This window comes from Herpailurus yagouaroundi, unplaced genomic scaffold (genome assembly GCF_014898765.1).
Source record: "Herpailurus yagouaroundi ecotype Mexico unplaced genomic scaffold, PumYag 28, whole genome shotgun sequence".
NCBI lineage: Eukaryota > Metazoa > Chordata > Mammalia > Carnivora > Felidae > Herpailurus > Herpailurus yagouaroundi.
In genome coordinates this window covers 112,756,238-112,781,715 of record NW_024412376.1, presented here as the reverse complement: position 1 = coordinate 112,781,715, position 25,478 = coordinate 112,756,238, and the positions used below count along the sequence as shown (strand labels likewise).

The 25,478-nt window shown below is 36.0% G+C and overlaps 1 protein-coding gene across 1 annotated transcript in view; it reads right to left on the bottom strand.

Annotated features, from left to right (window-relative positions):
* The window catches only part of LOC121040212 (transmembrane protease serine 11D), a 52,014-nt gene extending 29,094 nt beyond the window's left edge, over positions 1 to 22,920 (bottom strand). The window contains exons 1-3 of the mRNA XM_040490648.1: positions 22,854 to 22,920; positions 4,331 to 4,452; positions 2,088 to 2,206 (exon numbers count right to left, since the gene is read on the bottom strand). Of these exons, the coding sequence (XP_040346582.1) occupies positions 2,088 to 2,206; positions 4,331 to 4,452; positions 22,854 to 22,861 (249 nt within the window). The 5' untranslated portion in view covers positions 22,862 to 22,920. The remainder of the gene's footprint in view (positions 1 to 2,087; positions 2,207 to 4,330; positions 4,453 to 22,853) is intronic.
* Between the last annotated feature and the right edge of the window lie 2,558 nt (positions 22,921 to 25,478).

Here is a 25,478-nt window from a genome sequence, read left to right as displayed (position 1 = left end):
AATTAGCAACAATTAAAATGATTTACATCGTTGAGGGTTAATGCTGTGGGGAAATAAGCATACTTGTGCATACTTATGTGCTGCTGGTGAAAACTTAAACTGGAGCACTTCTGGAGTGCAGCCTAAAAATTAATCTTATTGTATATATAAACCACATCTTGTTTATCCATTTGTCAGTTGATGGACATTTAGGCTGTTGTTGAAAGTGCTGCTATAAACATTGGGAGTGGAGGAGGGCACTTGTTGGGGTGAGCACTAGGTGTTGTATGGAAACCAATTTGATAATAAATTATATTTAAAAAAAACAAAAAATAAAAAAAACAGGTACAGTTCGGGGAGCCTGGGTGGCTCAGTCTGTTAAGCATCCGACTTCGGCTCAGGCCATGATCTCACGGTTCGTGGGTTCGAGCCCCGCGTCAGGCTCTGTGCTGACAGCTCAGAGCCTGGAGCCTGTTTCAGATTTTGTGTCTCCCTCTCTCTCTGACCCTCCCCCACTTGCACTCTGTCTCTCTCTGTCTCAAAAATAAATAAACATTAAAAAATTTTAAAAAATAGGTACAGTTAAAAATAAATAAATAAAAATTAATCTTAAAAATGCAGAGACCACTATATTGATATAAGCAACTGGTTGATAAATACATGGGAGAATTGACTGAAGAATTTTAAATAGTCTTCAAACATTCAATGCTTAACGCTTCACTCCTCTACTCCTTACGTGTGGCTTGCACATAGTGTCTTTCGTCCAAAGAGTATGGTATGGAAAAGAGAGGAAGTAACTTTACAGTGTAGAAACCTGACAAACACTACTTCAGCTGGGTGATCAAGTTGACAGTGATAAGTCATGTTGACAATTTAATGAACCCCCTTCATGTGATGGAGTGAAAATGATACTCTTTCTCTATGGTTGTCCTCCCCTGAACCTGTAATTCCACCCTAAGCATGAGGAAATAGTTTAGAAAGCCCAGTTATGGGATTTTACAAAATGCCTGCCCAGTACTCTGCAAAACTCTCAAGGTTCTCAAAACAAGGAAAATCTTAGGATCTTCATAGATTCTCCTCCCAAATCACTGATTCAGCTGTTATTCTGATCTCATTAAACATTTAAATGATATACCTAACTTCCTTTGCTCTAATCCCATGCTAACTAAGCAGTTGTCCCATAAGTTGGCTTCTAGTGAGGTTTGCCTCTCGGGAAAAATGTGTTAGACAAGCCAGTGATTCAGTCCTCCAGCCATGAGAGTCCTCATTAGATTAACTTAGTGGTTCCCAAATTGTGGTCCTTGGACCATTAGCATCAGTATCACCTGGGAACTTAGAAAAGGAAATTCTTCAGTTTACCCCAGACCTATTGAATCAGAGACTCTCACATCACGGCTCAGAAATTTGTGTTTTGAAAAGCCTGCCAGGTGATTTTGTTAATGTTTAAGTTTTAGAGCAACTGGATTAATTTATATTCTTAGGACTCTTTAAAAGGAAGGGTAAGTAAGTAACCTTGACATTGGTCAACTCTGACTCTCTGGGTGAAAGGTCGCACACTGGTCCATGGTCATAAATGAATGCAAAGGGCCCACTTGTGAGGTTTCCTGGCAGGCCTCTTCAACTGAAAGCCCGAGCTTGCTTTGCATATTTTCTATGTGTATCATTGAGCCAAAGTAGGGTGTTGTTTAACCTATGTTATTATGGACATGCAAACATATCTTTTAACACCTGCTACCTGTGTGTTTAGTTGGATAAGAAAAAGGAAAGAAGGCAAAATGAAAAGGATTTAGAAAGGCAATCTCAAGGAGAGCAGTAATAAATGCTCAAGTTGCACAAACAATAGACTTCCAGCCTTTGAAGTCATAATCATATAAAATATTAATTTATTCAAGACTCTTCTAACACTTTCCACTTATGACTTAAAAAATGTAAAGAACCAGTATACTAGCAAATTAACTTGGAAAAATCACAAAGAAACATATCTTTCAGTATTCAGGGAAGAAAACAATATAGAGCATCTAGCAATTACAGATATATCACAAAATATCAGATTTATTATCAAATTTGTTTGATGATGGGATAAAGAGCAAAGAGAAATATTAACTTACCATAGATTCAATTCTTCCACTCAAATCCCTATATTCCTGTGTAGCTGGTGAATTTAACTGATTACTGTATTTGACATTTAGGATTTGAAAGCTGCTATGATAAAAATAAGACTTTTGATCTGTAAAACAAAGAAAAGGCAGAATCAATCTCACTGCTAAGTAATCTTTAGTTTATTCAGGATTATGGGAGGCTATCTTACACAATTTAAAAAAAGTTGCTTCTCTTAAAACTCCAAACTTACTATAAATGTAACTATAATAAAATTATTCATCTCTCTCTTTTTTAAATTGACAAAGCTGAAAATTAAAAAATTTTTTTCAACGTTTTTATTTATTTATGGGACAGACAGAGACAGAGCATGAACGGGGGAGGGGCAGAGAGAGAGGGAGACACAGAATCGGAAACAGGCTCCAGGCTCCGAGCCATCAGCCCAGAGCCCGACGCGGGGCTCGAACTCACGGACCGTGAGATCGTGACCTGGCTGAAGTCGGATGCTTAACCGACTGCGCCACCCAGGCGCCCCAAAGCTGAAAATTTAAAGATGTAGGAAAATCAGAGCAGCATCATTTGTGAAATCAAACTGCTCAGAAGTATCATAATTTTCATTTTTACTATATTTTTGGGAGATTTGTGATTGCAGATTTATTCAAGAAATATTAATGAATGTCTATAATATGCTATTATTCATTTATCCCTAATGAATACCCAAAATAATTCTGAATAGTTTTTAAAATTATTTCAAATAATAATCATTTTAGGGGTATTATTGACTTGTCATTAGTTTTTTAGACTAAAACTAGAAAATAAGCCTTTGAACAGGATATCTAATTGGTTGTCCAGTGTGAATTGTTTTCATCAAAAAAAGTCTTCCAGAGGACATATTCAGCTGTGTGAGGAAAATAAAGACTCCCAAAACACACTGTATACATCTTAGAAACATTATGAACAAGGGCATAACCTAATCTGTCTCAGGAAAATCCCTGCTTTCTTTTGATCATTCATATGCGATAACTAATGCAGAGAAATACTTCAATCAGGAGAAAAAGTTGGAGATCCTGGTGGAAGGGTAATGTATTCCTTTGTAGTGGAAGGACAAGTCTTTGAAGGGCTGTAAATGGTCACCCTCTGAAGAGGATTAACCTAGGTTCTGTTTGTGTGACAATATAGTACCATCAAAAGTGAAAATTCATTAATTTAATTGGAAACTTGAGATTTCTTTTTCCTGCCTCTGTAGTTCACCTAAGACATAGTTGACTCTGGGTGATTTGATAGCAAAATGTAGCAACAACTTTGTAATTAGATTGGCTGAGAAATATTATTCCTCATTACTGTTTTTTCTAATGTTGGTAATTTTATTGTGCCGCTAGGAGTTTTTCAACTCTCAAATAAGCATTTTTGCCCATTTACAATAGAACATACAATAAGTTATGTTCTCTCTTTCTCTCCATATTCATGGATACCCACATACCTACACCCACACATATGATTTAAATGACTTAGCACAATTGTAGCTGAAATAAAATAACCTCAAAGTGCATTTATAAGTGATAAAATCAGATTATAGCCTATGTTATCTAGTGAAATTTAACATATTTACGTTAAAACATCTGAAAGGGATGTTCACTGAAATATTAAGGAGCATTGTTTATGAATGAGCAGGGTATATGTGTTCTTTATATTGTTTCTTGTCCATATGATCTATATTTTTGTTATAATAGAGAAAAGTAAAAGAACAGATCTTTTTAAAAATTTGTTTTTTTCCCTTATCTTTCATAACTGTTCTCTTAACTAAGACTGTTTTATCAGGAAATAGATCATGAATTAACAAATAACTAGGTACATCCAATTTTTAGGTGTTGAAACTTAAAGTTCTTTGCAATATTTCACTTCTACAGTTTTATCAGGTTATTATATGAAGAAGGAAATCATGATATTAAGTGAAAAAACACAGTAAGTAAATTCTAATGTCAGAAAAGAATCAAGAGACGTTTTTCATTTGGCTAGAGTAATTCTTGCCTGGGTAATAATGTTTATTTAAAAAAAAAACAAAAGAGACAGAGAAGAGAAAAGTACTGATTGAGGGAATATATAGACAGAAACATGTATTTAGAGATATAGAAGACCCTCAATTAGGTTATATTAGAAAATAAAAGTGGCAATAAAAGAATGACAGACTTGTCATCTGAAGGTGTATTTAGTTATTTGGTCTAAAAAGTGGTACTTTTAGTCTTCTAGTACTTACCAAAGGCTAAAAAGTGGATGAGTAGAGCTATGGTCACTGCCAGGATTACCACTCCTGCCACAACAACGAAACCCACTACATAGGGATTCAGGAATCTTGAGGCTGATGGTACCCGTGCTGGCCTTAGAACAAGAGAAAATGATCAAAGACTAATTCTTTCACTTAGAGAAGCCATGATTTCAGTTCTCATGATCATTATTGCCTCCCCAAGTCTTTTAGCCTATATGTGGTTCTATTTATAGGAAACTGCAGTGATTATTGATCAGAACATAATCCTGGAAATGAACCTGAACTAACATTCTCCTTAATAATTTTTCTTTCAAATTTCTTTCAGCACAGAACTGTTGACATTTTGGTAGTTGATAGAAAAATAAGTAAATCTGACCTATGCTTTGCACTTACTTTCCCTTCTTCTGTCAGTTGATGAAGTTCTCAAGAATAACAGCTAATTGTTCTGTTTTGCTGTAAGTTTTTCTAAGACCCTATGTTGGACACTTACTGTAGTAACCTCCCATAACTGGGCACCATCCCAGTGGTGTATAGAAGATTAATCATTTTGGGTGGGGAGTGGGGGAAAGGGAGTCAGAACAGTAGCATTCCTCACTGTCATATTCTCCATATTATTAAAAGTGGGGTGTGAACAGAGGATAAGTGTTGAGATCCATAAAGAGTAGCAAGCCCCTGAAATGAAGAACTATACCAGCAGCAGATTTGCATGATTTATCATTTTTCCCCCATGAATTTGTCAACTTCAGTGTGAGTCAAAAGATTTGTACTAATAGAGTACATGGTATTATATTGAGTATATAGTCCAGATGCTATCTTCTTCACCTACCCACAACCACATATACTTGCACGAGGGAGGTAACCAGAAGGGCTAAGTGTGAATTTCTGTTTTATCCCTTGTGTGCTTGGAGATCACACTGTCATTAATCTGAGAGTTTCCTAGTCTGACAAATGGAATTAATAGTATCTGCCTCACAAGCCATTTTGAAGATCAATGAAGTTATGTTATGAAATATATTTCTAGTTAAATAGGTTACCACTAGGCTGTGTGCCTTTGGAGGGAAGAGATAGTGTGCATGCTTATGTTTCAGACACTTTGCAGGTTGCCTGGCATAAATAGGTGATAAATACTTATGATATTTATAAATACTTGTTGCATGTGTTAACTTATAAGCATGTGTCAGATTTAAAAGACTTAACAGAGCTGAAAAGCAGTTACATTTAGCCAGAATATAGTCTTTCATTTTTCCTATTTGTTTTGCCAACATTCTGGTATAAGTGTGAAAAGAATGCTCTGAGGGTCAGTGATTCCCAGACATTTAGGTTTCATTTCAGGGTTGCCTGATCTTGTTTGGGCTCTGCATAACTCAGAAACCTACAGAAGGGCACTTCCTGCTATTTTGCAATGTACCACCTGCACATTGTATTCTGTGGTTCTGGGACCAGTAACATTTCAAAAGATTATTGGAGGCAGACCTAGACTTGCCAACCTTCAATTCTGGTGGATAAACATGTTAAAAAAAATAACCATGCTCAAACCTTATCATTTAAAGAAAGGACACTGAAGTACCTAGAAGTAGGAAGGACGTAATCTCAGGCTATCAGAAAATAAATAACTTGGCTTTAGCCTTATGATACCTGTTTACTCTATTGCTCTTCCTTTGTTCATTTTGCTATACTGGTGAAAACTGACTGTCACTGATGCTGGTCCAGAGTCCAGTATTTGGAAACCACTACTGTGGTAAACTTCAAGTTGGAGAAAATTGGCACTTTGACATTTGCTGATTTTTGAGACTCCATTTACTCATCTTCTACCTTAGGTGGTCACTGTACCAATGACATGCGATCACAAATTCAGAGTTTGGCATTTGTGATTTCAGAAAATGTTAGTGGCTGCTGAGTAGTGGCAGAGCCAAAAGGAGACAGGTTTGGAGTCTAGGGTAAACCCAAAAACCTAATGGATTTTGGACCAATGGATTGACCCTTCTCCTCAACCAGAGATGAACTAATGTGTTAAGATTTGTGAGTGTGGAGGGAGAAGTACTGAAAGATTAGGAGTAGGTTGGAGGCTGAAAAGAAAAGCCAAAGGCTCAAGTCAGCATATGCTTTAGCTTGGATGAGCCTCCCATGGGAATGGCTTTAGCACCAACTTTGCTTCAGTTCAAGGAAAACACGTTAAACTCAATGACTAAAAAGCACCATGAAACATATGACTCAATAAATAAAGGGTGTGGAGCTCAAGTCATCTAATCTCACAAGCCATAATTAATTGCATAAGAATGGGTTGTTCCACCCTGTAGAAACAGCTGAAGAAATATCTTTCTTGTTGATAGTGAACCTTGTCATTGAACCCCTCTGCATGTGGCTGGTTACAAAGCTTAGGCCAACACAGTCTAAATTGTGCACAATATTTACTTTGTAAACTAGTAGAGAAAACATGTTTGTAAACACTGAATTTTTACTCAATGCAATGGAAATCTGTGCAAGAAAATACTTTGCTTTCAAAGCTTGTTCCTGATTAGTGAGATTTTTAGTGCTTGCATTTAAACAGCAAAACAGATAATTCAGTTGTAACATGTTTAACCATCTTCCCCCTCTCTTTGCTCTCTTTTATTGACTTGAAAACGTTATGTTAATGTTGGAAAATGTATTCCATACTTTTATCATGAGAGTGTAAGTGTCAGGCATTGTACATGTATATTGCCAATCTTCACAGTTGTAAAGCAGGTATTATGAACCCTGTTTTGAACATAGGAGAACTGAGGGTCAGAGAGTAAATAACTAAAAATTACTCAGGAATGGCAGAGCTGAAAACTGAAACTAGGTTTGTTTGAATCAAAGCACATGCTCTTCCTTTCATATACACCTCCTCCCTCACACTACAGGAGATAGGAAAGCTTTGGGACTTCTGTCTCTTCTGACTTCACTTGGGGGAAGCAAAGGGGATCAACATATACTGAGAGGTAGGACTTTAGTAAGTGTGCAATAAAATAATTGTTGATTTAATTTTAACTTGAAAGTAAGTCTTACATTAATATATCAAATTTATATAAGGCTACTGTAGTAATTAATCTTTGCTATTGACACATACTTACAACCATTATAGGGCTGTGGATTAATAGAGCCATTGGGAATAATTTCCATTATCTGAAAGAATGGAGGAAAACAGTGACAGGGTAACTGCAAATTCAGGTGCACATGATATGTATATAAAGGACTTTTAGACAATTTTGTGTCCTTTTAAATAAGATTTCAGATATCTTAGTAACAAAGGTTTGGTCCACAGTTGTCTTCTCCTACGAAGCATTCTTCCTGAGTAATCATACTTTATGTCATGGTTTAGGAAACGTTCTATAGGATAATATTTTCTAGGATAGATCTTTAGCCCAGACCTCTGTTTTTGAGTTCCATGCCATTACTGCCAATTATCACCAGACATCTTATGGATGTTTTAAAACCTCCTTAAATATAACAGTTCAGTTCAAAACTGAATTTTCTCCCCAGCACTACACTTACTCTGCACTGTTTCTAAAATTGGTGAATGTCACTGCTATCTACCTTGTATTCTAAGTTGGAGACCTAGGGATTAGCTGCACCTGCTCCCTCTTAGTCACTTTCCACATTCAAGAGATCACCAAACAGTGCTTATCTTATACCTAATTTTTTTTCCTATTTTAATCTATTTTGTTCTTAATTTTGACTGTTATCATCTGACTTATATTGCTTGAAATGCTTCTTAACTGGTCTCCCTTCTTCCATTAACTACTCAATTATTAATTAGTTAATGCAAGAAGAAACCAGGAGAAGAATGATTTTGGCAGAGGGAACAGCAGGCTCTGAGCCAGGAGCTCACCTGGTAAATCTGAAGAAGAGCAAGGGGGCAGCTGGACTGGGGTGGAATGAGCAAGGTAGAGGTAGAGGGCATGAGAGGGAGATAAGATAAGAGTAGGAGTCAGCGGTGGGGCAGATCTTTTAGGGCTTTTCATGTAAGGGCTTAGGTCTGCCTTCTGAGTCAAATAAAAAGTCTTTGAGGTTTTGAGCAAAGGAGTGACATCAGATCTATTTCTTTAATAGGATCACTCTGGGTGATAGGATGGAGGGTAAATAACTTGTCATTCAGTAGTTGAGGTGGGACATGATACTAGTTGAGACAAGCATGGGAGCAGTGGAGGTGGTAAGAGAAATGTCAGAGTTTGGATATATTTTTAATTTAGACCGTAGAGGATTTGCTGATGATTCATTTATGAGATATGGGAAAGGAAGGGCTCTAGACTGAATTCAGGATTTTTGTTTCTTTCTAATCAAGCCTTTAAAATCCTTCCAGGGACTTTTTGAATTTAAATCTTAGGTTCTGACTTTCTCCCCCTCCCGTGTCTCATTTGAAAATTTATCTATAGCTTGTCAAGCTCCTCAGGATGGCATCCAAACCTTCCACGTGGCATTGAAAGCTCTTCATAGTCACCTCTGAAGCTTCATCTTCTGTTGTATCCTCATGTGCCCGCTTAACCCCAGCCAGACCAAATGGGACAGCCACGTCAGTGTGATGACCCTTTGTCTAGAAAATGTGATACCTCAACTTCCTGGCAGATTCCCCTTTTATTCTGAAGATAATTTAACCATCTTTATTTTCCCTCCAGGTAGATGCCTTTTTCTCCCCTAGCTTCCCCTCATCTGATCTCATAATGTCCAATGAATTTCCCTCTTCTAGTCCTTATCCCTTCATGTGGGAAACAACGATCTTCTTCCCTGCACCCACCTCCAGGCTGTATCTCATGAAAAGTAGACCTGCATCTTGTCTGTCAGGACATGCCCCATCCCTAGCATAATACCCATCCCAGAGTCGGCATCAGGTTTGTTTATGGAAAAAAATGATGAGTGACACTGAAAAGAAGGATTTAAAAATAATTTATAGTTTGGAAGGACTTCATATAGGATTGTGTGATGTGCATTTTTATTTTAAATACTGACAAAATGTAGATTGGAGAATAATCTCTGCCATCTAATGAGTGCTTACCATGTACCTGGCACTGTATTGACTTTTTCTACATCATTGAATTTAATCCTTGTAAATAACCCTAGTTTACAGATGATGAAATAGAGGCTTACTTACTCAGCTAGTAAATGACAGAGCTGGAATGTGAATCCAGGTCTGTCAAGCTCAAACTGCAAATGTCCACATCAGATGGGAGGAGATTTTTATGTTAATTATCATGTTGTTGTTATCCATTTCTATCCCCTACCTTATTGCTGATGCTAAGAAATGGAAAGTTCAAAATATTTCTATAGACTTTGTGTTATAGGATATACAAACACGTATATTTGAATATATATGTGTGTGTATTTACATTATGCATTGGAGTTATGAAGACTCTGAAATGGTTCCACTAGGCAGGCAGTAGACATCTAATTCAACATTTTAATTTTTTTAGGTTGAGAAACACTTTGTTCAAACAAGGTCTTGCTTGCAGGTTCAATAATGGAAAACAGATTAAATGGAATAGCTTTTCTGTTTGGATTTGGGATGGGAGAAAAGGATCCCCTGCTCCTATTTCCAGTAAATTTTCACTGATCTAGTCCAACATTTTTATTCCTTCCTTCCTTCCTTCTTTCTTTCTTTCTTTCTTTCTTTCTTTCTTTCTTTCTTTCTTTCTTTCTTTCTTTCTTAAATTTTTCTGTTCTTGATAAACTTAGGCGCAAGAAAGAGAGACACAAGAGGATTATTCCCGTTACACAACTAGATGATGGCAGAGTCATTGACACAGTTTTAAGACTTCTTGAATATATTTATTTCATTAAACCATGGTGCATTCTGAAAACTCTAGGTTAATTTGGAAGATAAGAATCTTATCCTTGAATCACAAACCCACACCACTTTATGTCTGTGTACCTTTGGAATGCACTACGTGACTTTCTTTTAAATCAATGATTTACTTACCAATTTATTTTTCTCTTGGGTAGCATTGAAATAAGTTTATATTCCTTGGAGATATAAATCACTTTATGCTTCCTGAGGCTACAGAGGCTGGGCAAGTGGTGGAGGACCTGAGCTAACTTATGTAATACTTTGGTGAGAATTAGGAAAAGGCAGCTTTTCTGGGACACAGAGACAATTATGAAAGCTGCTCCTTGGGCTGCATGCAGCAACACTCTGGGACAGACAGCTTGCCAGGGAGTACAGCCTCCATCTCAGCTTCCAATCTTCCCCCAAGCCATGCAATTAAGTATTAAATAACTTCACAACTGTATATAGCAGAGCTGAAATGATGTGCTGAAGTCCTGGAATCTGTTATTTGTAGGGAAAGTCAATCCAGGATTCAAATTCTTCTCACCAAATTTGCAAGTTCATATGAACAAATGACTAATAGGTAGAGGTGTGTGTGTGTGTGTGTGTGTGTGTCTGTGTGTGTGTGTGTGTGTGTTTGAAGTCGTGGAGTTGGGAGTTGATGGTTTGTAAGACCCTGCTGCCAATAAAGCTAAGAGTGTGGTCTCAATTCCTTCACTGGCTTGTTAAGTTTTTTCTTTCTTAGGACTCAGGCTATACTCTGGAACTCAGCCTCTTTTAAATAAATTGAGGTCATAGAATGAATCCCATGAGAGAGTATGGCCCCAAGAGGAAAAATCTACCTTTACTGTTGAGGGAAAAAATAAATGCCTTTCCTAATGGTGCTCTATTCATACTTTGTCTAACTGGTCTTAAACTTGAAGGATTCATTTTCATATACTGGAAGTCCATGGGCATTCTTTTTTCATTTTATTTATTATAGCATTGAAATGTATTTCAAGATTAGTTATCACAATTATTAACTGGTTTAGAAAATTTCACTGGGTCCTAGTGATTGAGGCTGCATTAAACAACTGCTAGAGAAAGAAAATATTGTAAATTATACTTCATCATAGTGTATTAAATATTTGGACACTGCTAAGTTGAAAAATAGTTTCAATTTTGTAATATTTTCAGTTTTGTTAATAGTGTTCACTTTATGTTTCTATAATAAGTAAGGCAGGCATTTAAATTTTTGTAATTAAAAATTATTTCTTCTTTTGTGAGATTTCCTTTGTTCTAACATCAGCCATGTTTTTGAAATAGAAGATTTGAGATATGAAAGATTCCTTTGACTTTAAACTTCTGAGCGTAGTGTTCAATTCTCTTATTGTAAAAGAGTTCTAAGGGGAATATGGAAAAAGACATGCAGTTAGGAGATTTACACTGTAGAATCAGTCTTGTGTAATTATTAATAGAAGATGTCTGAAGACTCCTGACTTACAGAGTCAGTTAAGGACTTGGAGGCATATTCTGTTTACTGCCCTGCTATACTTAATATACACTCGCTTTTATAAGGAAAGTAATCTTTGCTGGAACTCTACAGCTGCCCAAAGGGTGGGTTCTTGCTTCCATCACTGAGATTATGGAGCCTTCTCAGTGTGCAAATGGGCACAGTGGCATTATGGTAGATGGTAGCGTGGTATATAAAGGTGAGCTACCTAGGTGATTTGAAAACAACAGAAAAGATGGAAATATTTCTTCTCAAACTTCATGATGCTGACATTTTAAGTGTATTTCTCTAGAAATCATCAAATCCACAAAGTTATGGGAGCAATGTTTTGTTGATTCAATCACTGCAGAATATACGCCTAGTGTTTCACCAACAGTCATGACAGAGAAATTCCTGACCTAGGTTACCTATCTCCTTGATAATTAATGTTAGGGAGAACCTAGTGTACTATAGAGGGCACTGCTGTTCAATGTTAGTATTCCTTCTGAGTTCTAGAAAGTGTAATTATTGACAGAGCTATTGAACCTAGAGCAGGTTCTAAGCAAGAAACAATTATTTAGTTGAAGATTTGTTTCCTTGTCTATTTTCTTCCAAATAGAATTTTTTTTACCTATCTGGTTTCAATAAACAAGTTTTATTTTCTGCCTTCATTCTCTTCTTTCCCTTCTTTTCCTTTCCTTTTTTTCCTTATTTTTGGCTGAAGATCTGTAACCTTTATTGGCACCAACATTATTTGCCAACTTTCTGAAAATTACAAGGAAATATTCATGGCAGTATAAATATGTGATATTTTATTGTCAAAGTGCTCTTTGGGAAATGAGTAGTTTAAAAAATTTAAACTTAAATGTATCTGTTGCAGTGATGAAAATGTTCCGAAATTGGATTTTGGTGTTGGTTGTACAACTCCATAAATATGCCAGTAACCACTGAATCATACACTTAAACAGGTGATATTTATGTTCTGGAATTACATCTCAATAAAGCTGTTAAAAAATTATATCCATATTTTATTGATTATTAACTTATTGCAGTAACATAATTACCAAACTGTCAGAGAATAATTGACAGAGTGGCTTAAACTCACAGAAGCAGAAAAGTTCTCAATAATCCATTCAGTTCAAGTTTCTTTTTTAAAAAAAAATTTTTATTTTCTTTATTTTTGAGAGGCCAAGAGAGACAGAAAGCATGTGGGGGAGGGGCAGAGAGAGAGGGAACACAGAATCAGAAGCAGGCTCCAGGCTCTGAGCTGCCAGCACAGAGCCCAATGCAAGGCCTGAACTCACGAACCATGAGATCAAGACCTGAGCCGAAGTCAGTCGCTCAACCGACTGAGCCACCCAGGCGCCCCAATTCAGTTCAAGTTTCAATGCCATTGCCATGCAATTCTCAGTGAAGTATTGGAATACAGTGGTGTATTATTGTTGATAGCAAGTGATTTGTTACAAATAATAGTTAAAACATCAGAGTTTTGAAATAATTTACTTCTTAACACAATTTAGAGTCGATAATTCTGGCATAACATTCCTCTTTCTGATTTGCGTTTTCTTATATTTTTGGGTGGAGTTACAAGTAGTGCATGGTGAATTGCTTATAAGCCTGGTTAGATCCCTGGGGGTGTGTCACACATATGACTATCATATGTCAGGGTGGGGAAAAAAGGCCAAGAAATCCCAGAAAAAAAGCTTATATTTAAATTCAAGCTGAGATGTGACAAAACCCATTTGTTCTTTGCACATTCCCTAATTCTGCTGATTCTTTCTTCCCATATGCACCCTAAGCTGACTAGATGTTAGAGTTTTCCCAAGCTTATTTGAGCACAGAAGTATTTATTCCTGAAATACCTAACATTTTGAGGATCACAATGTTCCCAGCACTCAGTTAAGAAAATGCTGCTCTGTGAGTTCTAACTTGCCCAAGGCATTAAGTGTTTCTGCAGGAGAGCATGGGAACTATTGCACTCCCAGCTTAGAAGACACGCTTATTCATATTTAAATATACAAGGAGGCTTCTTGCTGTGCCTCTCTCTGTTTTGGATACTTGAGAGACTACCACGTAGCTGTTGAATTTCATTGTAGTTGGAGCTGTTTAGTACTTCTTAAAGTTTTTTATAATGTTTATTTATTTTTGAGAGAGAGAGAGAGAGAGAGAACGAGAACAGGGGAGGGCAGAGAGAGAGGGAGATACAGAATCCAAAGCAGGCTCCAGACTCTGAGCGGTTAGCACAGAGCCTGATGTGGGGCTCGAACCCACGAACTATGAGATCATGACCTGAGCTGAAGTTGGATGCTTAAGCAACTGAGCCACCCAGGCGCCCCCTGAATTTAATTCTAATGGCTTATTGACCAGTTTGTCTACAGAAGCAGAGGAAAGAATTGAGATTCTCAGTATTATTTTCCCATGATGGTTTTATGTCATAATGAAATGAACAGAATTCCAAGGTCACTGACCCTAATATTTTTGAGGCCTACACAATAGAATATGTCCCTTGGAGCTTAGGAAAAATGCAGACATATGGTTTATGTTGGGAAACAATATGTATAGTGGGGGTAGAACATTGTTGAAGTGGTCAGAAAATCTGCTTGACGTGAGGCAAATCACTCCTCTGGACTCCAGTTTTCTCTTTTGTCATTGAACAAATAATCAGTGAATTTACTTGTTACCTTCACACTGTTCTTTCCTCCTTTACAAGGGTGGCTCCTTCTAAATTTCCATGACCACTCTATTAGTAGGTTTTCTTACCTTTACTGCCCATGCTGTTTTTGCAAACACTATTTCTTAAGAAAGTCTGTCTGCTTACGAGGTCCTATCCATCTCCCCATCTTCATATCCCCGCTTCCTAGTAGACGGTAAGCACCATGAGAGGCAGCAGTTAAGAACATAGGTTCTGAAGGTGGACAAACTGGGTACAAATTCCACTTCTGCCATTTGCTTACTATATGAACCTGGGAACTCACCTAATTTCTCCTTAATGTCCTTACCTGCAAACTGAAGATACCAGTAGTACCTCGAGACTGTTGTGAGGACAAATGAGTTAAACATTAGTTAACACAGCTAGAATTACATCTGGCATTGGGCCCTGTGTTGATGCTTGGTCAATCAAATAAATGAGGGCAGGCACTGCTTGTAATTAATTCTCCACTGTATCTCTCAAAGTTTTTAATGGTCTGTTGTTTAAGTGGAGCTGTACAGGGATGAGGCCCTGTTTACTCTGTGAACATGGCTCCTAACATGGGCATGAAGAGCCACACACATAGGGGTTCTTTTCTGTCTCCTGAACCAATGCATCCATTTACTGGGTTTCTTCTATTTTTATATAAGTATTCAATGAAGCACTAGCCCTGTCCAGAAGCCTGTATTTTTAATTGCTACACAAGTAATATAAGCTAATGTAAGATAGGGGCGCCTGGGTGGCTTAGTCGGTTGAACGTCTGACTTCGGCTCAGGTCACGATCTCACAGTTCGTGGGTTTGAGCCCCGCATCGAGCTATGTGCTGACAGCTCAGAGCCTGGAGCCTGCTTCGGATTCTGTGTCTGCCTCTCTCTCTCTGCCCCTCTCCTGCTCGCACTCTCTGTCTCAAAAATAAATAAACATTAAAAAAAAAAGACAATGTAAGATAATATCGTACAATAGTGATATGACTTTTGTAATCAGACAGACCAGCTGATGGCTGGCAAGTGATAAAACCTCTCTGGGCCTTAGTTTTTCCTCATTTATAAAATGAAGACAATGACATGCCAAGGAGGGCTGTGAGATTAAATGGGATACTATTTGTAAAAGTATTTAGAACTCTGGCCTGTGTTCAATAAATGGTAAATTCTACATTCTTCTTTTAGGTAGAACCCAGCTTTAGCTGCAAATAATATATTTTTTTATAATGTCATTTCTCAAGAGTGGTAACATTCTGTATAATCACAGAATGTTAACAATGGAGGAGAATTTCAGGAATAACCACTCCGACTTCCCGTTATGCAAAAGAATAAACTGATCTACAGAGAGTTTAAATGCTGCTATGAAGCCTCTTGACTTTGTTTGTCAGTGCCCCTTCTTTGTTATTTTAGTGTTTTTTTTGCAACCCAGGACATGGTAGGCACTCTATTAACAGTGTTTATTAAATAAACGTTAGGAAAATCAATAGCTATTGAATACTTACGATGCCCTTCTGCTAGGCATTGGGGACATCTTAAAAATGGCCAAAGAATTGTCTTTGCCACGAGGCAGTCCTGTCTTTCTGAGGAAGCCTAGGACATATCTGGCAACAGCGTTTGGTACTATTGACAGTTCCTTTTTTTATTGAAACACTGTCTTTTTTTTTCTCCCATGATTTCACACTCTAGCTTTCTGGTTCCTCCTCTTAAATGTCTTGTTGGCTGCTTCTCCTGTATTCAGCCTTAGGTGTCTTATGTTTCTTCATGCTCTGTCTGGGTGTTCTCTTTTCTCTCTAACTGATCTCATGCAATCAGCTTCAATTGCCATCTAAACCAACAGCTCTCAAGTGTTTGTGTGCATGAGAATCAACTGAAAAGCTTGGAAAAACAAAAGATTCCTGTATCCAATATCCAGGTAAACTGTTTCAGTGGATCTGGTCTTGCTACTCAGAAACCTTCATTGTTTTTTTTAATTTTTAAATTTTATTTAAATCCAAGTTAGTTAACGTATAGTATAATAATGATTTCAGGAGTAGAATTTAGTGATTCATCTCTCAAATATAACACTTAAGTGCCTTAGGGGATTCAGATAGAGATTATACACTCTGAAATATTATACACTCTGAGAAACACTGATGTACACATGATTTTCAAGCCAAAGTCTTCAACTACATCCTTTACATATTCTCACTTCGGTGTCTAGAACTCAGCATTTCTAAAGCTGAATTTATTGTCTTCTCCCTTCTAGCACTTGTAACCTGTTTCTGCCCCATCAAACAGCCCATTGTTGGCATTTCTTTTTCAGTAAATGATACCAATATCTCTCAAGTTACTCATGTAGAAAAACTGAAAGTCCTACTCAACACCTCTCTCTCTCTCTTTTTTTTTTTTTCAAATTTGCCTTTTCATGTTTTTTATTTGTTTTTATTTTTTATATAATTTATTGTCAAATTGGTTTCCATACAACACCCAGTGCTCATCCTCAACATCTCTCTCATCCCCAGTCAAGTGCCAGTGCCCATCCTTTCTGCTTCTTATGTCTGTTTTATCGGCACTCCCACCACATTTGTCCATTCCATCTTCATTTTTTTTTTTTTTTTCTGAAATACTGCACTAGCCTCCAACTGGTCTTCCTTCATCAATGGGTGTCTCTCCTTTCCCCCAGGATCATTCCCTGCAGACAGCCAGAATGGTCTTTTAAAAATCCTAGCATAGTAATATCTCTGCCCTCACCAAACCTTTAACAGTTTTACATTTCTATCAGGATATAATCCCAACTCCATTTTATGGTGTTTAATGACTAGCATAATCTGTTTCATGCCTGCACTTAAGTTTCTGATTAAATAATACTCCCTTAGAGAAACCTTCCATAAATGGCTAGTTTCCTCTATTACAATACTTATTTTAATATCATCCTATTAAAAAAGTAAAAATGAGACCACATATTTTCATATCAATCACTGATAAAGGTTGTCTCCTGGCCAGAAAGTTTGTGATTTTCAACAAAGACTACCTTTTGCTCTGTTGAGATTTCCATAGAATAAATATGTTCAATGAAAATTGCTTCAATTTATCTTAATTAATAAAAGCCACCCCCAAGCTTTTTTCTGTAGTACTTACCACAACTATAATTAGATAGGTACTTGCTTGTTTAAATTTTTTAGTGCCTGTCTTACCAATAAACAACATGAAAGCAGGGTCAAGTCCTTTCAGTTCCATTCTGTATGTCTAGCACCCCACACGGTTTCAATGCCACTATTAGGCACTGAAAAAGTGGGTATTTTTTAAGTGGATGAATAATGAATGAATGAATGCAGTATCCTTTACGGAGTATAAATATCATAAAAGACTTAAAGATAAAATGCATGGATATGTAGGATTCAAAATGGCTTATTTTGCCACATTGAATTAAAACTTGTTTTCAAGCAAGAACATTTTGGGTTTCCCAATGAATGATTGAGGACTTGAGGGAACAGTACTTGCCCTTGGAAACCATAAGCTTACATAGTAGTGAAAACCGTGGAACTAGTTGGAATCATACAGAGAGTAAGTATAGCTACAGAAGAGAAATTGTACCTCAAATTACTCAGAATTTGGGCAATAGGAAAATGAAAATAATCCAATAACATAAATTCAGAAAGTTTGACCAATGGGATAGGATTAAATTCAGGAGACAATGGTGTTTTGGAAGCTTTATGAAGATCGTGTTTCAAGGAAGGAATGATCTACTCTGGAGCTATTAAGTAAAAATGAGTGTTGAGACCTGACCATTGGATTTTGCAATGCAGACAATCTCTGAAGATCTGGACAAGAGCTATTTCAGAGCCATAGGGAAGAGAAACTTTTTGCAGTGAGACAAGAGAGAGTAGGTTAAAGATAAATATGCACACACTCTGTGACCCAGAAAATCCATTTTCAGGAGAAACTCTTGCACACTTGTACCACAGGATTCATTTGAGAATGTTTAAAGCTACAGTATTTGTAATGGCAAAATACCATAAGGGTGGCTATGTAAGTTAGAATATATTCTTACAATGGAATATCATATTGCTTGTGAATGAATAAATTATTACTACCTACTTTATTAAAACATAATTTTGATTCCATTTATATTAATTTAAATGTAGGTAGAACTAAATTATATGTTATTTGGGGATCTATCTATGAGCAGTAAAATCACAAAAATCAAGGACATTTAGATAACATGCCAGATAACAGATTGGGCCAGGTCGGGAGAACACAGTCAGTAGACAGGATGCAGTTGGGGAGGGGCCACAGTCTTCAAAAATACTGGTGATGCTATTTGTCTTAATAAATGAAGACTGCCTTGAGGTTCATTTTAAAAATTAGTCTTTATGCAATATATTTCACAATAAAAAATTAAAAAAAGAAAAGTAGTGAAGAAGGAAATAGAAATGGAGGCAGTGTGTCTAGACAAACCTTTGGCAGAGTTTTGCTGTTGAAGGGAGGAAATGAGAAATAAAGCACTAGCTGGAGAGGGAATGTAGGTCTAGGAAGGATTTTTTTTTTGTTTTTTGTTTTTTAAACTGGAAATCGTATGGAGGTATTCCAGCAGAGAAACAAATGGTAAGCTTTAATTCATTCTTTGTAATATTAAACTCAGGCAGATATCCTGGCTAAGAAGTAAGATTGTCTGGGTAAAAATTTGTCTAGGTTAGAAAAAATATGTTCAATGGCTGTTTTTAATATATTTCCTTAAACCTTGAGGTTACTTATCCTTTTATTAATCACTGAAACACTTGTTCATATCTCTGGCAAATGGATACTATAAGTATTCAATAGAATCTGCCATTTTCTTTCTGCTGAGTTAGTCATCCATGTGTAAACTTTCCCAAAGTCAATCTTATTTTCAGTCATTTTGGATAGTTATCCAATGAATGGCTTTAGACTTGGAATGGTGCTTCTATTTTACATATCATGAGCATATGCTATATTTAGACTTAAAGCATACTTTGAAAAACTGTGACGTTTTCTTTGTTCAAGAGAATGGGATCCTTGTAGTTGGAGAAATTGGATTTAAGGAATTGGATTGAATATCTTTAAGTTTCCTTATAATAGTAGGTGTTGATTCATGACTTATTTTAGGGGTATCAACCGTAGCCATGTTGGGGGCTGAAGCAGCATAAAATCAGGTAAATAACAAATTTCTAGGAAATAACTTGGCAGTTCCTTCTAGAGGACAAATTGAAAATGGACATGAGAGGGGCGCCTGGGTGGCTCAGTCGGTTAAGCGTCCAACTTCAGCTCAGGTCACAATCTCTCAGTCTGTGAGTTCGAGCCCCGCGTGGGGCTCTGGGCTGATGGCTCAGAGCCTGGAGCCTGCTTCCGATTCTGTGTCTCCCTCTCTCTCTGCCCCTCCCCCATTCATGCTCTGTGTCTCTCTGTCTCAAAAATAAATAAAAACGTTAAAAAAATTTCTTTTAAGAAAATGGACATGAGAGAATTTGTTGGAGAATATATGATCCTAGGTGACTAATTGTAGCCTACCTCCTATGTATTGTAATGCCATGTCCCCACCTCCCAGCATGTACCACCATTAGTAAAAGTCTGGCCAAGTGTGGCAAGTGTTTTGGTACGCAGCCTGGGGTTTTGTGGGCAAAAACGTGAACTTTAAGTTTACTATTTTTGGGTGCTGTGTCTGTAAAGATAAGTTGATACCCACTTGTCTAATTTCTATTAAGACATATATTCTTTGCTAATGATTTATAATTTAAAGCATGGTTTATGAAAGTTAAAATAGCAATTTGTAAAGCAGGATTGAAGCAACAGGCAGAGTTTGGAATATGTTTTTGACAGTTATGGCTTTTTCCTCCTACTTTTGTCTCATGTTGTTTTGAGCTGGTAGAAGGCAGAGCACCTGATTGGCTTCGGCATGTCTGTTTAGACAGTTCGTTGTATCACAAGCACAGACAAATGGGAAGAAAATGGAAATAGGATCTGTTATGGTTTAAGGCTTTCTGCTAAGACTTGTCTGTTCCTGAGCTGAGATATGCTCCCTTACCTTTAAGTCTTTCCTTAAACTACATTCTGAATTCCAGCTTATAAATCTTTATCCTGTTTTCCAACCTGTATTTCATACTTTTTATGTAATCTAGTGGACATAGATAGACACTCCTTGTGTAAACTTGACAAAATCTGGAATACCCAAGGATTTAAAATGAATAATTATTATATCATGATAACATAGCTGTACAGATTCTTGGGCCCTGTGGTAGGATTTCTTTCTTTGGAGAGGGGTGAACAAGGTAGATGAAGATAGGAACACAGCATTTTTGCAACCTTTAGGAAAGGACAACGTGGAGGGGTCTGGGGGGTTAATGTATATATAAAAGTAATCGAACCATCCAAGAGAGCCCATTCTCAACCAAAATATATCACAGAATTTACCTAGAAATATACCAAAAATTCCCTAAAAATTGCCTACAATTACCTGAAAAACATATTACACACTTTTATTTCCCTTCTTTTACCCAATTTGGATACCATGCTTTTTCAGAGCATATGAAGGAATTGGAAAATCGTGGAGTTTGAGATTTAAATTGGAGATAGTATGGCATGACTTTATGCTGATGGGAATATTCTAGCAGAGAAGGAAACTGTATGTTTTAATTCATCCCTTGTAATGTTAAACTCAGGCAGATGTCTTGGCTTTAAAGTAAAATTGTCAGAGTGAAAATTTGCCTAATTTTTAACTCCCCAGCCCATTTGAATACTCTTTCACCTTTCCACTGAGAAGTCTGCTCTTTATTCAGGTTGACAGAAGGCACTAGTTTTTAGGCATGGATCCTCAAATTGGTGGGTGAGAATCCATAAACTATTTTCAAAATTTCATCAATTTGCATGGTAACTTTGATGATCTCATTCTCATAAAAACCAACCAATCCATGGAATGCCTGGGTGGCTTAGTTGGCTGAGCATCTGACTCTTGATTTCAGCCCGGGTCATGATATATGAACCCAACCAATCCATGAACAGAACTAATTGGTAATTATATATATTTTAGGTTAAAAAAGGAGCACAGATTGATTTTTTGCAGTGCAGGCTATTTAAAAGATAAAATATTTCAGACTGTGATCTGTAGAAATCAAGGCTTCAAAGAAGAGTCTTTGTGAAAGACTTCTTTTGAGATTGGAAAATTTGGTTCTGATTGAGTGTCGTATTTCACGTAGGGTGGATCAATTTAGGAATTAGATCGAGGTATTCTGAAATTGTACATCTCTTTTATTATTTGCATTGTTTTTATATCTTTCTATATTTTCCTTTGAATGATATTTTGATGCACCTTTAGCTCCTTATAAGGGCCAATTTTTGAAAAATTAGAGAAATTTCTTTACAAAATTAAAATAAAAATGTTTCAGCCAAATGCATTTCAAACTGTATTTTGATTACCAAAACAATGTTACATTGTTATAGTTTAAAAATAATGGAAAAATGTAATTAATAAGCTTACCACTTTAATACAACAAGCATGATTAGTAGTAGAGCTCTGTGATGTGATAGTCCATGAGTAAATACAACTCTGTGACTTTTTGCATACAGTGAGAACAGATACAATGTATAAATTCATAGATTTTAAACCCTTTTAATGAATTCATCATATCCATTGAGTATGAAATTATTTTATTTATATATTATTCTTTATTGTTGTTAGAAACTTACATGGTTACCTATTTTTCATTTGTGTATTTATATATATTCAAATGCACATAATTGTATATATATTTTATTAAAATAGGATCTAAGTTTTCATTGAGTTTTCTAAAGTTTGGTAGATTTAAAGTAAACTCAACTACACTTAATGTAGCCAATCTACTGCTAATGTTTTTATTTAGCACATTTTTTAAATGACTTTTTAAATGGCTTAGTATCAGGTTTTTCTGTGTTCATGGAAAAACAAAATGAACAATAGGTATAATCATAGATACACATATAAACATATCAAATTGTATAGTGATTTTTGAGATTGTACGATCTGATTTTGGATTAGACCACAGTTTGTTGCTCCTTTTATGTAAATGTGTATGAAAATAAATATTCATTAAAAAGAAAACTGAACAAGTACTATTTTTTCTTAAGTATCAATAACAATTTACTTGAAAATAAGGATATGGTAAGTTTATGAAAAGTAAACAAATACTATCTTATTTTCTTAAAGAAGACTTCAGGTTTCAGGTTCATTACATATAGCTAGTGGCTATACAGAAGTCAAAATACAGAATCATGGAAAAATTCTAAAACAACAGAAGAATTTTTTACTGATTACATTTTTAAAATCCACTCATCACTTTTTGAAAAGTTAAGCATGAGAAAACAAAAACATTTCCTTATTTAAAGATATGTTTTCATAATCCTAAACCGTCTCTTTAGGTTTACTAATTTTGTAAAAAAAAATCAGTCAGCCAAACACCTTATTTAAACAACATCAAACATATTATATAAACAATATCTATAAGTTTCAGTGAAGTTTCTGGAAAAGATTGTTAGACAGACAAAATTTCTTCAGCTTCTGTATGTTTTTCACATGCTCTAAGATATAATAAAACTTCTAAAACTACAGAGACAAAAACGGGACTTACCTATACATTTTAATCCTTAATAATGAAGAGGTCCTTTCTTCTGCCTATCCAACTTCTCTGAGATTTCTACTCAAATGAATGACTCTATGTATTATGTGTGATCTTTGAAGGAGCTGAAAACAAAGGAGGAAATCCCACGTAATTAAAATCTAACTTGTTAAACAAGTCTGAAGGAATCAACTTGAACCAATAGTATGACTTGTAGAATGGAATCAGAAACAGGGAATTTCACAAATCAGTAAGAATTTTATTTATTCTGGTAAATTGTGACTAAACATGATAACAGGTGATAGGTATTTTGTTTTGCAAAAGTTTGCGACTACTCCACACGCTCTAGTCATTTTTTAATTCAAGAGTTTATGACACTCTTGCCTGTGTTATATTGTTATACACTTCCTTCTTTGCCACAGCAAGCTGAGGATGATCAGAAAATATTTTCCAAGCACTAATGGGTAGTACTACCTCCGAATTCCCCATCTCTGTTATAAAATACTGTTTTTCTCACGGAATATGAAACAGAGATTCAGAGAAGTAATTGAATAAGTGTAAAAGTTGTGGGCTAGGCAAGCAGAATAGTTGGAACTAAAATTGACTTTGTCTTTTTTCAAGTATGTGTTTTGAAATAAATATTCTAACTCACTACCGCTAGCAGATGAGTAGATAGCAAAACATAGAAAAAGCAAGTGTGGGGTGAGGGTAAGGATGGAGAATGTCGGCAGTGTTTGCAGGCAAGGGCAGAGCCCATGAAAACACAGAGGCAGGAACAGCATGGAAGTAGAAAGGACATTTCTATCACATGTGTTGGGAAGGAGTAGGAAATATACCTGGAAGGTTGTGCTGAGGTTACTTTGTGAGAAATACTGCATGCTAAAGAATCAGAATGTGTAATTGAATTAGATCAGGTATTAAAACTTAAATTTTAGTCTTAGCTTTTTTGCCAACTAACTGTAGCCTAAGAAGAAAAATCACTTATTCCTTTATGAATATCATCAACTTACTGAGAAAGAAAGCTAAATCAGAAGGTTTTAGAGGATTCTTTTCAACTCAGATTCTGTGCCTTTATCTTGTAAATCACTGATAGCTAATGGCTAATGAATTCACTCCAGGACTTCAACTAGACAAGTGTTCAGTTTCTTACACATTTTTTTTTATATAATGTGCAAATCAGACAAGGGGGACAGGAAGGAGTGGGCTCCTCTCTACTGTTCTACCCTTCACTTACATATTTCCATCGGATCCTATATCTCATGTCTGATATTCTGGGGTTTTTTTTGTTTATTTTTGTTTTTTTGTTTTTTTAGTAAAAACAAAATTTTTTATAACTTTTGAACAAAGTTATCTAAACAAACCATTTCATTTTACATATTAATCTTTAAGTACTTTTAACATGTACAAGTTTTTTTCATATAGTTATATCACAGTATATAACTTTGTATTATGCTCTTTATACCGAATGTTATTTCTATAAGCATATCCCTGTGTTATTACATTTTTATTTCTAGTAGTTATATATACTATTTTAATATCTGTATATGTACCTAATAGTTGTATAAAATGTACATTATAATTTTTTATTTTGATGTAATTTCAAACTGAAAGAAAACTTGGCAGATGTAGTACATAGATTCATCAGTTATTACCAATTCTAATGGCTCCAATTTAAAGGGTGAATCATCTTATACTGAATAGATTTATCATAAAATACTAAAACCATCTCCCAATGTATTTAGATGTTTTCTTCGTTTTAACTGTAGGTGATTCTTTCAATGATCACCTTCACCAATATACTTTTTATTTTTCACTACACTGCTAAATGTTTCCTTGAAATAAGTGGAAAGGAAAAGTAACTTATTGGACTAAATTATATAAATACTTTAAGGACTTTTAAAAATTTACTTAAAAAAATTTTTTTTCAAGGATATGAAATATTCTGGTTTTTGTTGACAGCACTTTCCCCCAACTGCACATGCCTGCTTTTCTCTATCTTTGTATTACCTGGAGTACTTAGCAAAGGCCTTTTTTAGTGAGTAGGTGCTTAGTCACATATATTACTTAAATGTCCAGTAACTGAATATATTAATGCAGATCCTGGTGCCCTATCACAGATTCACAGCAGAACTTGGGAGTGAGTCAGGGGAGCGGCATAAGGAAAAAAAAAAAAAGAACTGCATTCAGTCTGAAAGTGACTTCCTGCTTACCTGTGATGAGCTCAACACAGAAAAAGAGGTGGGGCATGAAATTATGGTTTGTGAGGCAAAGGAATTGCTCTTAACAGGGGCTAGGTCAAGAGATGTTGAATCTTAATCTTCAAATCCTCAGGGAGTGGCAAGATAGGTCTTGGCTTTTCTATTCTTAACAAATAGCCATTGCAAGAATAAAGCATATAGGCTGACATTATAGAAAAATTATCAGAATCTTCTTCCTCCATGTCATTGGCTTGATTTTATTACTCCAGTTTTGCATTTACAAAACCAAGACAACCTGATTTAGGAGGACTGACCTGAACAGGCTTCAGGGAAATAGAAGAGATCATTTGTTTTAGGGGAGAAGAAAACATGCAGTGTATGAGCTATCAAGGTTGCTTCTTTTGCCTGCCTAGGCTGAGGCAGAGAGATCCTGGTAAAG